Here is a 14,954-nt window from a genome sequence, read left to right as displayed (position 1 = left end):
TGATCTTTTATATATCATGTCAAGAAGTTTCCATATGGAGCTTTCTAACAGTTTTTTTTTTTTTTAAGATTTTATTTATTTACTTGACAGAGATCACAAGTAGGCAGAGGGGCAGGCAGAGAGAGGTGGGGGAGGCAGGCTCCCTGCCAAGCAGAGGACTTGATCCCAGGACCATGGGAGCATGACCTGAGCCGAAGGCAGAGGCTTTAACCCACTGAATCACCTAGGCGTCCCCTCCACTAAATTTTTAATAGCTTAGCCAATATAGCAATAGGTACCAATGAGAAAACTAATTTTTTTTTTTAAAAAAGATTTATTTATTTATTTATTTATTTGACCGAGAGAGATCACAAGTAGACAGAGAGGCAGGCAGAGAGAGAGAGGGAAGCAGGCTCCCTGCTGAGCAGAGAGCCCAATGTGGGACTTGATCCCAGGACCCTGAGATCATGACCTAAGCCGAAGGCAGCGGCTTAACCCACTGAGCCACCCAGGCGCCCTGAGAAAACTAATTTAAGCGTTTAAAAGGCTTCACTTTTTAAAAAGAACAAGCTACAAAACAAAAAGCCAAAATCTAAGTTCTAGTGAATTTATATAGCAGAGGTATAGACCTGTTTCCAGAACCCCCAATAAGAGGTATTTTTGTGTCATTTAGCGACAGGAACACTAACCCACAATAACCACCATAGTAAATAAACACTGTAAATGTAGCTTCTATTTTAAACCTAGAATCTCCAAGTTTTAATTTAGGTACTGATTTTCACTATAGGTACCATCTCCACAAAAAATAAGGAGCAATGGAAATAGAAATTTTGTGCACATGATGTTTTTCTCAGGATCTGATGGTTTCTCTGACATACGTCACTTACACATGATCAGACTGATGAGGACAGAGCCCATCTTGCGGGTTGTGAACGAACTCCCCTTCTCTGTCTGCTTCTGATCCATACCCTCATTCCCAGGCAGTCACTATTCTGGTAAGCCCAGGGCCCTCCGGTCGCAAACATAAGAGATCTGAGCAACAGACCGTGGGGTTTAACAGTATATGTAACCCCTCCCGTGGTGCTGCTGGAGGCTTTCTCCACGCTGGAATCACACACCCGACATGGAGCTCTGTTACCACTCAGAAGAGAAAACAAAGCTCTGTGGCCACGGCTTTACAATACAGTTAAATGCCTGGGCTGCAGGTATCTTTTATGGTTCTCGCTGTCCGAAGGAATACCAGGCAGAGGTAGGGGAGGTCACAGAGCTAGCTGGGGTGGCTCCAGGGAGATGAGCGACAACAGATGGAAGATATGTGGCCCAAAACCTTTCAGAGCATGGGTGAGGAGATGGATATATTTCTTGGCAAGCTGCACTTTTTTCCTGTTCAGATTTCAAGGGATCCTGCGGTTACTTTACATACCGATCTCTCACAACTCCTTAGTTCTTGGCAGTCTACCATCCTCAGGCAACTCCAGAGACAAAGCCCTCAGCCCGTTAACGCACAAGAAGAGACCTGCAATGGGGCGCCTGGGTGGCTCAGTCGGTTAAGTGTCCAACTCTTGATTTCAACTCAGGTCGTGATCTCAGGGTTGTGGTACTGAGCCCCGCTTCAGGCTCTGCACAGATTCTCTCTCTCTCCCTCTCTCAGAAAAAAAAGAGAGACGGAGCGCACGCACGCTTCACTCATACTGAAAATAATTTGGGGCCATTCTTTAAATACGTATGAGCAATCTCATTCGCTTCCTACTCCATGGGGCAAGCCCTAGGAAGAAACACACAACTCCAACACCTGGCTACACATAACCTCTCTCAATGGTTTCCAAAAAGGAAAGAAAAATGAACTAAATACAAAGAGTCAAACTGCTGGAAAGACAGTAATATCTGAGAAGGAAAGTCTACTTTGGTTTACAGCATTTTTGCCTAAGGATGGACATAGACATTAATCATCAATTACCAGTATTTCAGAATAGAACAGCCTTATCTCCACCAGCCAACCTGGCAGATTTCCCAGATACCTACCAGTAAGTACCAGCACCCTGTGACGTTAGCTCCATGCCGTCCACGGAATTGTAGCTATCATCATCCATGATCTTGGAAAGACCAAAATCTGTGATTTTTATCTCTCCACATGCTGTACCATTTACTAAAAGAATATTACCTAAAAAGATGAAAACTTTCATGAATAAAGAGAGACTAATGAAGAGACAAGTTCAAGGTAATAACAGACAAGAAGGGGACAACTGAAGTCAAACTCTTTACAACATCTAAATTCCTGGAATAAAATGATCTGGACTCTGGATGCTGGAGGAGAGTCCTCAGCGTCTGGCTGCAAACTTCCATTTTCCAAGAATCACCTGCTAGATGTGCCAAAACCACCACTATGAGCAGTGGGGAAAAAAAGAGTAACTCGCCAAAGTAAAATATCACTTGGACAATTGGTCAAAAACGGTGGGAAAGTTTCATATGAACTTTCAGTAACGATCTCTAAACCACCCTGTTTTAGAACAGTCGTTTCAGGACCCCCCCCCCCAAAAAAACCCAAAAATAAAAAACACAAAAATATACAAGGGAATCAAAGCTAGTACCACAGTGCCACCTACAGCTCCTACGCCGGGAAAACATATTGGATTCAGTGATGGAAAACCCAATCACACAATGGCCATCATTTTAAAAATCACTTTGTTGTAATGAATTTTTTAGTCATTTGAACTGTATTAGAACACTGAAGAATATTGAACAGGGGAGGAAAGCAGAGTTAACAACTGTGCCCACCAGGCAGTAAATGGGAACCATCTTCCGAACACTGGTGGTGCCAGCTGTCTACAGAGAACATACGCAGACTCTGAAAAACAGCTCAGGAGGACAACAACAAAAAACCAGGGGTAAGTAACTGGCCTCCCCTGTTCACTGAGGTTTACTGAAGTTTACATAGTAACCATACAAAAAGATGAAAAACTGCTGGGATTTAATGAAATGGGAGACGAACTTGCAAAATAACTCGTTCATTTGGGGGCACTTACCAAAGAGACTTGGAGCAGAGGAATGGCTACATAGTGTGAGTAATGGGAAAAACAAAGCTGAGCTTGCCAGAGCAGTTCTTTCTTAATCGAGCTGACATCATAAAATGCCCTGGCCCTAAAGACAAGGGCATTGTTTCTCCTGAGTACTTAGTCCCACTCCCCCTCTCCAGCCCAGCACTGCCCGGCCAGGACTCTGGTCCCATACCTGCCCGGGCAGGGCCAGACGCGACGAGGCTTCCAGCCTCCCTCACATTCTCTGACTTTGTAAAATTTCAAGTCACTTCGAAGACCAGAGAAATATCATCAATACAGTCGCCTAAAAGTTAGACATACCTGGTTTGAGGTCATAGTGTATGATGGGAGGTTTTATTTCATTTAAGTACTTTAAAGCATTCACAATCTGCATAATAATGGATCGCGCCTCTTTCTCCGACATTAATTTGTGCTGTTTCAGGTAGAAGTCCAGGTCATTGCCCTCACAGTACTCTAATACTGTACAAAACCTAAAGACAAATAAAGCGACATTTGACGGTGGGAAAGAACAAGCAGATTAAGACTTCTTCAGCCAGCCCCAGCGGAAACCAGGTAATTAGCTACTTGCTCTGTTCTTCATTCCTTAAAGTACTGTTCTGTTCTTTATTTGGTAGGAGCTACTGAGTGGCTGACAGGAAGGAGAGCCCTGGTGGACAGCCTTCCCGGCCTCCATATGGCAATCTGCTGTGCCTCAGTTCACCCAGGACATTCCTCTTTTTACATCCAGACTATACAAAGACTGACAAGAACTGTAATGTATGGCAGCTAGGTATCTTTTCAGAAGGCTCTCCTGCACATGTCCCTGCCGCGCTCCAGTTCTAAGTGAACAGACTGTGATCAGGTACACAAGTCTCAAAGCAAACATTTCATATGACCCGAGTGCTGACAGTAGGAAATGGTTTGCCCAGGTCCCACGAATTGGTTCCGTGTCATGTCATATGTCAGTCTGGCACAATACTGTACTATAACGTCTCCTTGCTAAACACAAGGTATAAGAGAACTTTTAAAAGCACAGTATCAGGGTGCCCGGGTGGCTCAGTCAGTTAAGCGTCTGCCTTCAGCTCAGGTCATGATCCCAGGGTCCTAGGATCGAGCCCCACATCTGCTTCCCCCCTGCAGGGAGCCTGCTTCCCCCCTTCCCTCTGCCTGCTGCTCCCCCTGCTTGTGCACTCTCTCTGTCAAATAAATAAAATCTTTTAAAAGCACGGTATCTGTGATTCTAACAAATGTGTCATTACATAGTATGAGTTTTTTCCTCCACTTAACATCAATGCATCATACAGACTCAAATCTAAAACTATGTACCATTTGTAGCACTAAGGGTCACGTGTCTATCTTCCAAGGCTTTTATAAACCAGAGTAAGGCTTCTTGAATTGTTTGAGTAAACCTGAGAGATGAAGACCTTTTAAATTATCCTAAGCTGTGACAATGTGGGTGTTAACACTCAGGCTCTAGTCAGGAAATAAAACAGAGAGGTTTTAATGCAGGGCACCCATCACATGGATGATGGAAGAGCTGAGAGGGTACACTGGCCAGTGAGGCACCCAGAGATCATCTAGACAGGAAGCCGTCAGCACCCTAAGGCCAGAGGGCCAGACGGAGGAGATGGTGCAACCAGAACTGAGGGTCACCAAGAGAGACTAGAATCACAGCGGGGGTGGGTGGGTGGGTGGGGTGGGGTGGGGTGTGTGTGTGTGTGTGTGTGTGTGTGTGTGTGTGTGTGTGTTGTGTGTGTCTCTCTCTCCCCACCCCCAACTCTGTCTCTGCAGTGGCTAAAGCCAGCTGAACAACAACTGACACAGGAGCCTGGGGAAAAAAGCCTACAAGGGTCAACTCCGCTAAGATGCAGAGCAGGGGAAGGGTGAGGAGCAGAGCCGAGAGCAAACACACTCGGGACTAGCACTACGGCCCCCAGGCCATTTGAGGCCTTCAAAAAGCTCCGCAATGGAAGGTGGACAAACATGGTCCTATGAGATCCTGAACTGACCAGCTTATGTTTCTTATGAAACACACTACGGCATGTTAGCACACTATTTAAGGATAAATATCAAAAATTTATAGACTCTCTGACCTGAGACACAGACTCTCAGGCTTGGTCTATGTCTTGCACCCAAGTGCAAGCTTAAAATAAAATCTCACTTTAACACCCAAACAACTCTCAGAAGATTTTATAAAATGATGGTGAAAATTCACCATGCACACAATAGGAAGACCAAAATAAATTAAAAAATAGCAGACAACCAAATCAATTCCTCAGATTAGTTAAAAGTGTATACATGATTCAAAACTGCAAATAATCAAAGTCATACTTATTTTTGAGATGTTTTTTGTACTTATATTTTGAGGGGTAGTGGCGGTGGGGTGGGGGGGAATGACAATCTATCTAGTATTCAGGAAATTTATTCAAAACAAAAAGGTAAGGCCACCCTGTGGAGACCTGTTCTCTACCTAGATACTCATCTAAACTCCATCCATGCTAACCACACACTGACTATGCCAGGTTCAAGGGTCACCCTTCTGGAAAGGGAACATCCCTGGCCAGGTGGGAAGAAGGGGTCATTCACATTTCCAAAGGGAGTTAAGGTCTCTCCCCTTTTGGAAACATTTCTAAATGTGGGACTGTTCTCGGCACACAATCTGGGAGACAGCTGCTGTGTGGAATAGGCCAAAACGCCCAGAATCACCCTGCAAGGCGAAAAGGAACACCTGCTGGCCAGACTCTAAGGTACATTCTCCTCACTCCGTTCAGACTCCTACAGAAAAAACGTTCCCAAATGCTCAAGTATTTCTAAACCCCTTGATAAACCCAAAGGTGACAGAGCTTACCTATACCAGGTAACATTATACGACAATGCCTAAGAGTATTAAAGATCTCAGGCAAGTCCTCTAACTTCCCTGGTCCACAAATTTCCATCTATTCAGTGGAGAGCTGAACTGAGATCCTTTCCACCTCCAACCTCCTACACGCCTCTGAGGCTCTACTTCCCATGCAGCACTGGGTTATGCCTTCATTTGCCTACATAGGCCTACGTTCATTCCCGCTGTATGATAAAATCACACTGCGGGTCCTTCCTTGAAATGCCCGTCACTGTTCACCAGAATCTCCAGCTGGGGCAGACTCCTGTACAGGCCACACTCACTGGTGCGCGTCAGAGGTAGCTAGCACCAACTTGTGACAGTTACCCAGAGCTGATGGTTAAATTTTAAGGCATTTCATGAGCTGGTTATTAAGCCACTGGTGGGATGAATGGACAAACAAAAGGTGGTACATTCATACAACGGGATATATTTGGTCAAAAACGGAATGAAGTACTGATACATGCTACCGTAAGGATGAACCTTGAAAACACGTCTTGCTAAATGAAAGAAGCCAGTCATAAAAGTCTATATACCATGAGTCATTCACATGAAAGTCCAGAATAGGAAATCTACAGAGACAAAAAAAATGATTAGTGGCTGCTTAGACCTGGGGGCCAGGTCGGGGGAGGGGGAACGAGGGGAGTGACAGCAAAAAATATGGGGTTTCTCTCTGAGGTAGTGAACATGTTCTAAAAATGACTATGGCGATGACTGCACAGATCTGTGACTATACTACAAGCCTTGAATTGTATACTTTTAAAAGAGTGAACTATGCGGTATTCAAATGATATCTCAATAAAGCTGGATTTTTTTCAGTGTGAAAGTAGACTGGCTGGAAAATTCATTATCACAGAGCGTGTCCAATACTATGAATGCGTCCTCTCCCCTCCCCACCCAGCTGGTTGTTAAACATTTACCAGCACACAACTGCACAGATCCTGTGGCTAAGAGATGTACTGCTGGCCCAAATGTGAATTCATGCAGGTTCATCTGCCCAGGAATAAATGCACTCGGTTCCCTCGGAGGGCATTTCCTCGACCCAGACTGAAACTCTACTCCATGAGCAGTCAACAACTGCAAGAAACCAGTATCAACTGCTAAGCTAAAATGGCACGGCACTTACGAGTCAGTGTCCAGTGAAAAGTAATCATACAGCTTAACTATCCTGGGATGATCCAGTTCTTTGTGAATCCGGTATTCCCTACATGCATGCCTGCAAACAAAGTGGAAAATTAACATTTTGTATTTTTGTATTTTGGACTGTCTTTCAGACCTCTTCAAGGATATGCCTATATGTTCTCTCACTGCTCCTTGTTTCTGCCTATGCATTCAGGTCTGCTGGCCCCCGGACCTTTCCTCAGCCTATTTTCACTACTGGCGTCTACCAAGCTGCTGAGAAAGTAGCAGGTGCTCAAATATTTGTTGAATGACTTTTACCAACCTTTTATCCCTTTCAAGTTCATTCTATCACTATCTCACCTGTTTAATATTTATACCCAAATACCAAAGCTTTAAAAATTATAAAGAGAGCTTTTTCTTTCCCCTCAAAAGCTGATAATTCACATCTATAAATGTTTATATCCTGGGGATACAACAAGGAGATCAATTTTGGCATTTAAACTCCTTGGGTGAAAGGATTACCGATTATGTAAGGCGGTATTAGCAGTGCTTTGTATTTGTTTTAAAATTCTCCTTATAATATGAAAGGGCTATCAGCTTTACCTTCTTCTAATGTGAAACTGATAAAAAATTATGGAACCCGGGATGCTTGGGTGACTCATTCTGTTAAGCGTCCAACACTTGATTTCAGCTCAGATCATGATCTCAGGAGAGTGAGATCCAGCCCTACACTAGGCTCCACGCACAGTGAGGAGTCTGCTTGGGATTCTCTCTCCCTCTCTGACCCACCCCCTCAGCATGTGCCTGTCTGGGTGTGTGCGAGTGCACACCTGCACGTTCCCGCAAATAAACAAATCTTTAAAAAAAGAAAAAAGAACATCACTGAACCCCAGTTTTCTTGGGATGAGAGCTTACATAAACATATTAACTTTTTTTTTAGTGCTTTTCCAATTTAAAATCATTTAGTAAGATTAGGAACAAAAACAAACCATATAATCTCACATATTCATTGAATTTTAAAAGAATTACAGAATAAGTTTATTCAGTGTAATTACCAATAATTTTTAAAGTATTTCGTTCTTATATACAAAGAGTGACAGAAAAATTTTAAATTTTAAGTAAGCTAGCACCATTTAATTTGGGGCATTTTCTTATAAGGCAAGACTCAGAAAAGAGAAACTTTGCAGAGTATGGTAAAATAAAACTAAGTTGATGTTTTCTGAAACATGTATTACAATATGACAAGGATACATAAAAAGTACTCAACTAAAGAAAAGCTGAGGAAACAATCAGGGCAAGGAGGAGAGAGGAAAAGGAATCTAAAAGTAATAAACAGGTTTTTCCCAGATGGAAACTGTATTTGACCTAAGCTTATTTTTCAAGCTGCCACTTTTGGCTTTTTTTTTTTTTTTTTTTTTTTTTTTTTTTGCTTCTTCTGGTACTTCATCATCTTTATGTCTTTCTGAAAAGAAAAGACTTGCCAGTATTTAGGCAGAGGAGTTGTTAGGACACCCACTATGCTGGGACCTGGAAATCTGGCCTTGAGTCCCAGCTCTGTGATGGCGCTTCTCTGGGCTACACACGACTGGAGGTTTCAAAGGCTGCTTCCTGGAGATCCAGGCCTCCCAAGCCCCCATGCAGACACTGCGCAAACGCAGCTGTGACCCCCACCCTCCACCCCACCTAAGCAGCGTCACACCTGTCCTTTTCAAATATCAAGATTCTATGTGATATTTCATATTCAGTAAAATTAAGGTAATGCTGCTCACAAAAGCCAAGTTTAGAAAGCTAGGGACCAACCAGATAACCATTACAATCATTTCTCACGCTAGCATGCTAAAAGTGTATAGTTCTTTGCCATTCTGTTTAAACTTCTTGATTTTGTTGTATATTTCAGAGCAGAGACCAATTTCTCTGTCAAGGTACAGAAAACAGAGGAAACTAAAGGATATAAAAATTAAGAACCAAAGGGAGGGTCATTCAAAGTCCTCATCAACCAGGCATTATCTCTGGTCACTATGTCAGGCTCTAAGCTGCTTCTCTGGCCTCATCAGGTAAGCCAGTGGCTCCTGCCATGTCCTTCACATGTTCAACTTTGAATTTAGCACCCGAGGGGTTAATGCAATACAAATACAGAAACTTTAATTAGAAACTGGAGGAAACATATCCAATAACATGTTAGTTTTTTACTCTCTTGTAAGTGGATATATATTTAGACTTCCAAAATGATTTTACCCTAAAAATTATAAGACTATCATACATAAAAATAAACTATTTCAGATATAATTATTTCTGTGGATAGCTTTATAGGAAATGTTTCCTATGGAGTTCTTAATATGTTATTTGGGGGAGGTAAATCTTGTAATACTAAAGCTTTAATAATGCAAAAGTAAAACAACCAGTTTGCTGTTTGTTTGTGGGGAAGGAGAGGAAAGGAGGTTCAGGAAAGAACCCCAAATTAAGCAAAACAATCTTTCAGAGTTCTTCCTTCTTTTTTTACCCAAATAAATGTCTTGATTCCAGATGGGACTGGAAGTCACTCCCACAATAACACAGCAATCAAAGGCATTACTGTGCAGAAGAACAGCAGCATTTTCGTATGTTACAATGTTATCACACCACCAAAGTGTACACTTTTTAGTTTAATACTAAATTTTTAAAGCATTCTCTAAAATGTTACATGCTTGATAGAAGCCTTCTTCAAGTTCAAAGGAGTTAATGACATTTTGCTAATTCACTTATCTATGCAGCCTCTATTCACCAGTATGATTTGACGTCAAGCAAACTCTTCCGCAGCAAGGCAGAGGTGCTTAAGAATCTCTCCCCAGGCACCAGTGTTACCAGAACCCCTCACGCCCTTCCCCCATGTGTTTGTCGGCTCAGAAATGGCCCCTTCAGAGACGGCTCCCCAGAAGTTGCCTGGGTGCCACGATTCCCATCTCTGGTGAGGAAACGAGCCTGGAGCTAGAGCAGTCAAGAGCTCAGATAAATGAGACCACCCCCTCTTCTTGCTCTATGATTCCGCCCGGCAGAGGAATGGGAGACAGAGCCCCGATCCCTAGCCGGCAGCCCCTGGAGCAGCTTGCCAAATGCGCTGCGGAGGCACACGGTCCCGGCTTCAAGCCCTCGCTGCCACAGAAGCCTAAGGCAGGCAGCAGCCCCTACAGTTAGTGCCCTGTTCCTCACCAGAGTTCCTTCTCGGGCCAGCCGAAAACCTGCACGCTGAGCCCAGGCAAAGTATGGGTCAATCCCAGCCCATGAACCATTTTCTCAAGGTTGATCACAGCTGGCCCCTCACGAAGTCAAGGGCTCAGTGCACACACAGGACAGAGAAGGGGCTCCAGGCAGAGCTGAAGAGCATTTCTACTAAGAATCAGGTAGAGTTCCAACACCCTTATGCACTCCTGAGAATCTCAGTATGATGGGACATTTCTCTTTTACTGGTCACAGCAACATGTGGCCTTCTCTGAAGTGTTCCCAGCGTTCACTGGGGCACGCCGTCCGTCCCCGCACGCCAAGTGACTGGAATGCGCTTCTAATAATGCAACTGCTCCTCAGACGCATCTGGACCACAGCTGCCTGTCCCGCAGGACGCACGTGCAGGGCGCCGTGCATAAACCACACTCCATCCCCTTTCCTGTACCTCTGCTAAGCCCTATTTCCCTTAATGTCACAGAAGCCTCCACTTCTCCAGTGCTGAGCGCCACTGCGCATCTGCGTGGGGGAGGAAGCGCTCCCGCACCCCTGGTAAGTAACAGGGACGTAGTAAGAGTTGCTTTAGCAGCCAATTAAAAGGCTACTTCAAAGTGGTCAAACACCCCTGCTATTTTTCCCTCCAAAGGACTATTTGTAAGAAAAAAACCCCCAGGGGCGCCTGGGTGGCTCAGTGGGTTAAAGCCTCTGCCTTCGGCTCCGGTCATGATCCCAGGGTCCTGGGATAGAGCCCCATGACGAGATCTCTGCTCTGCAGAGAGCCTGCTTCCTCCTCTCTCTCCGTCTGCCTCTCTGCCTACTTGTGATCACTGTCAAATAAATAAATAAAATCTTAAAAAAAAATAAAAGGAAAGAAAAAAAACCCCAAAACTGCTTTTATAGAAAGGAGGTGGGTTGTTTTTATCTTAGAGGGCTGTCTTGGGTGCCTGGGTGGCTTAGTTGGCAAAGCATCTACCTTTGGCTCAGGTCACCATCCCACGGTCCTGAGATGGAAGCCTGGCATCGGGCTCCCTGCTCAGCGGGGAGTCTGCTTCCTCTCTCTGCCTGCCACTCCCCCTGCTTGTCCGCGCTCTCTCTCTCTGCCAAATAGGTTTTTTTTAAAAAAATATTTTATTTACTTATTTGATACAGAGAGAGACAGCGAGAGAGGGAACATAAGCAGGGGAAGCTGGAGAGGGAGGAGGAGGCAGGAAGCCCTATGCGGGACTCGATCCCAGGACTCTGGGATCATGACCTGAGCCAAAGGCAGTCTCTTAACGACTGAGACACACAGGCACCCCAAATAAATACAATTCTAAAAAAAGGGGGGCCTGTCTTCTCTCTTCAGGGTTAGGGCACGTCTAACTCAGTGCTTGTATATACAACAAGGAAACAATACTAAGCCCAGGGAGGGATCCTAAAAGCAAATTAGGTATGCTTAGCCTCCAAACGAAACAAGCCATGAATTCCTATGTTCTGAAGCTCGGGGTCAGGGGAAACAAGCAAAACCTGACAGTAGTGGATCAGAGAAATTCACACCTGTGCATGTAAGAATCACTCCTTCTAAAGCAGTCACTCTCCCCGGCCCCTCCCTAAATATGGCGAGTGGCCTTCAGAAGCCAGGCAAGTATAGTAAGCAAGATGCTGAACACGGAGCATTCTGAGAGGGGAAGCTGACGGGGAGGTGAGCGCAGCACCGAGGAGCTGAAGGAGTCAAATAAGTACCGCTGAAGCACCCCAGGTGCCCCCCACTGTCTCCTCCATAATGAAATGATTGAAACAGCCAGAAAAGTCCCGCCCAAAGCTCCCCAGGATCCCCAAAGCATTATCATCTGTTCTCTACAAACAAGCAAGATGGTTTCTGAGGCTTTGCTTGTTTATTGTAGCTAATGTTAGACACACAATGGAAAGGGAGGTTGAAGAGCATGGGTTTTGGATTGAGGGAAGTCTAGATTTAAATACCAGCTCAGCCTTTTCTTAACTATTACTTGCATTCCGTTAAGTTTCAGTTTGCTCATCAGTGAGATGGAACAGTTGCTCACTCTCCTAAGGACACCACCCCAGCAATGCACACACTGCTGTTAACACGGGGCTCACACTGCAGCCACCACACTACTGAATTCTGACAAATCAGATACTCTGGCGTCACTTACTTGTGGTAATTCTCCTTTTTCTCATCTCTCCAGTTTTTATTTAACTGGTGAATTTTCACAGCTACATATCTTTGTTCTGTTAGATCAAATGCCTACAAAGAAAAGGAATATGTTATATTCTGGATAAAAGCTAACAAGAATTACAGGCAAGGAACGGATTTGAGGTTCCCATTTAACACATGGATGTACTCAAAACCCAAAATGCATTATTAAATACAAACAGCCGTGGATGACAACATTATCGCGTACTTGTTTCAGAGTTACAACCATCTTCTGAAAACTTGTGATCAGATAATTCAGAAGTCTCCAGACGCACTGGCACCAAGGGGCTTAGAAAACAACCGAGCACACACCACAAAGCAAGTTAGCCCGTGCCTTACCAGTCCCTTCCAAACAGTCTTCTCGGTGGACATCATCCATCTGCCCTCTCTGGGACCTGCTCCCCGGGGCTGTACCTCACCCCTCTGCTGACACCGGGACTTGGCATGCTTCCCTAGCAAGTCCTGCCACTTCTGAAATGCTGGGACACACACTACCTGTTCCGTGAGAAATAATCCCTCCAGATACACCTTTTCACTGTGCTTGTTTAGAAAAATAACCTCATAATTTGTTATACTGTGTTTATTAAAACACAAACAGGGACAGAAACAAAAAACAGCCCTACCCATATATGATGGGTAAATAAAAAGCAGTTTTTGATCCCAACAATGTCTGAAGTTCGTCACACCAGGTAACTCCTCTGGCAATGTCCTAAGAAAGGGACAGACTTTCCCCAAAGACCGCCACTGCTGGAAGTCCTCCTCCAGCGGTAGTTCTGTATCATAGAGGGAAGAAGGGAAGCAGGTGGGTTTTTGAGGATGCTGGGTGTAAATCACAATTTGATAAAGTGAGTAGTATTTTAATATAATAGGAAATTTCTATTATACAGAAGAATTCACTGAGATATTCCTTTGAAATTAAGTTTTTCTTAGTTTTTAAAGTTCAGATGAAAAACTTAATACTTCAGTTCCAACACTATTACCACCATCTGCCAGTTTCCGCAACTGTAGGAAAAGATGAAGGTAAGAGGCAGAGGTAGAGTCCATGAATAGTGATGATTACTGTTCAACAGATCTTTTAAAATGTATGCTACCTCTAGGAAAGCACTAAATGCAAGAGAGAGCTGCTCATAAAAGAAACTTCCAATTTATACTAAATTCAAACCAGTAGTTTTTAAAATACAAAAACCATACAGTTCAAATAGAATTATCTTATTTCACAGAAATGAAAATTCTTACAGACCCTGAAGTCCGGCTGCAAGCTTGTACACCATCTTGGCTTCACAGCAGAGAATGATTTCAAGCCATCAAAAGCCAGATCAAATAGCACCGAATTAATGAGAGCACTAATGATACTACAAGTGTCTTTCTCTCCATCTACCACACCATATATCTGAATCCAAGACATTGTGATCCACCACTGATTTTAAGAAGGGCTTCTGGAGAGTGGAGAAAAGCAAAAGAAGAACTATATGGAATGTACACAACACTGGAGGAACCATCTAAATTTCAGGAATGTTAAAAGGTTTAAGGAACACACTAGGGGAAAAGTAGGATGAAGAAATCACTGACGAGCAACTGAGAAGCACCAACAATAAATTTTGATGCTTTAAAAATGGAGTTGTCTTACTTCTGGGTTTACAGCCAGAAGAATTAAAAGCAAGATCTCCAAGAGCTATCTGCACACACATGTTCAAAGCAGCGCTATTTACGACACACAAGCAGCAGCAACCCCAATGTCCACTGCCAGATAAATGGATAAAGAAAAGGAAGTATGTGCATACAACAGAATATTATTCACCCTTAAAAGAAGGAAATCCTATCACATGCTTCAACATGGATGAACTCTGAGAACATTATGCTGCGTGAACTGAGGCACCCACAAGAAGACAAATACTGTGATTTCACTTTTAGAGGTATCTGAAAGTAGTCTAATTCACAGAAATGGAAAGCAGAACACTGGCTGCAAGAGCAAACTACTGATTAATAGGCTAAGTTTCAGTTTTCTAAGATGAGAAAGTTCTGGAGATCTGTTTCACAACAACATAAACATACCTAACAATACTCAACTGTTTTAAAAAAATGGTTAATGGTGGTAAATTTTTTTTTTTTTTTACAACTGAATAAAATTATCAAAAATAAAAAAAATAAACTATGATTCAAGAATGAAAACAAAGGAAGCAAAAGGAAGGAAAGACTAAAAGTAAAAGTTAATGAAAAGAAAAACCCAAATGACACAGTAGACTTGATCAACAAGATAAAAAGTTTATTCTTAGAGGGAAGAAAAAAAACACTGACTAACCTCTCTGACCTATCAGTTGGGATAGAAAAATAAACGTTTCATTAAGGTATGGATGATATTTTTAAATTTGAGGTGACGCAGAAGATGTTGCAGAAAAATTAAATTATCAAAAGAGATTTGAGAAGGGGGAGAAAATATACGTAAATCAGTATTTGCAGAAGGAACTAAAAAGGTGGTCAAAAAGTTTTCCTGTACAATGACATGCACCCATGGGACTGAGTCTGCTCTAACTTTCAAGGGGCCAACAAATCCTAT

At 43.3% G+C, this 14,954-nt stretch overlaps 1 protein-coding gene across 12 annotated transcripts in view; it reads right to left on the bottom strand.

The window, feature by feature from the left end:
* TLK2 (tousled like kinase 2) overlaps window positions 1-14,954 on the bottom strand; it is a 114,765-nt gene that overhangs the window by 9,469 nt on the left and 90,342 nt on the right. For 7 of the 12 annotated variants that reach the window (XM_032320170.1, XM_032320167.1, XM_032320160.1 and 4 more), the window contains 5 exons: window positions 12,360-12,451; window positions 7,019-7,108; window positions 6,429-6,464; window positions 3,336-3,505; window positions 2,002-2,140 (listed from right to left, as the gene is read on the bottom strand). In XM_032320170.1, coding sequence (XP_032176061.1) covers window positions 2,002-2,140; window positions 3,336-3,505; window positions 6,429-6,464; window positions 7,019-7,108; window positions 12,360-12,451 — 527 coding nt within the window. The remainder of the gene's footprint in view (window positions 1-2,001; window positions 2,141-3,335; window positions 3,506-6,428; window positions 6,465-7,018; window positions 7,109-12,359; window positions 12,452-14,954) is intronic. The other 5 variants (XM_032320172.1, XM_032320165.1, XM_032320166.1 and 2 more) reach the window with 1 other exon arrangement.

This window comes from Mustela erminea, chromosome 18 (genome assembly GCF_009829155.1).
Source record: "Mustela erminea isolate mMusErm1 chromosome 18, mMusErm1.Pri, whole genome shotgun sequence".
NCBI classification, from domain to species: Eukaryota; Metazoa; Chordata; class Mammalia; order Carnivora; family Mustelidae; genus Mustela; species Mustela erminea.
The sequence above is the reverse complement of the archived record's forward strand: the minus strand, read 5'-3'. Positions and strand labels throughout refer to the sequence as shown.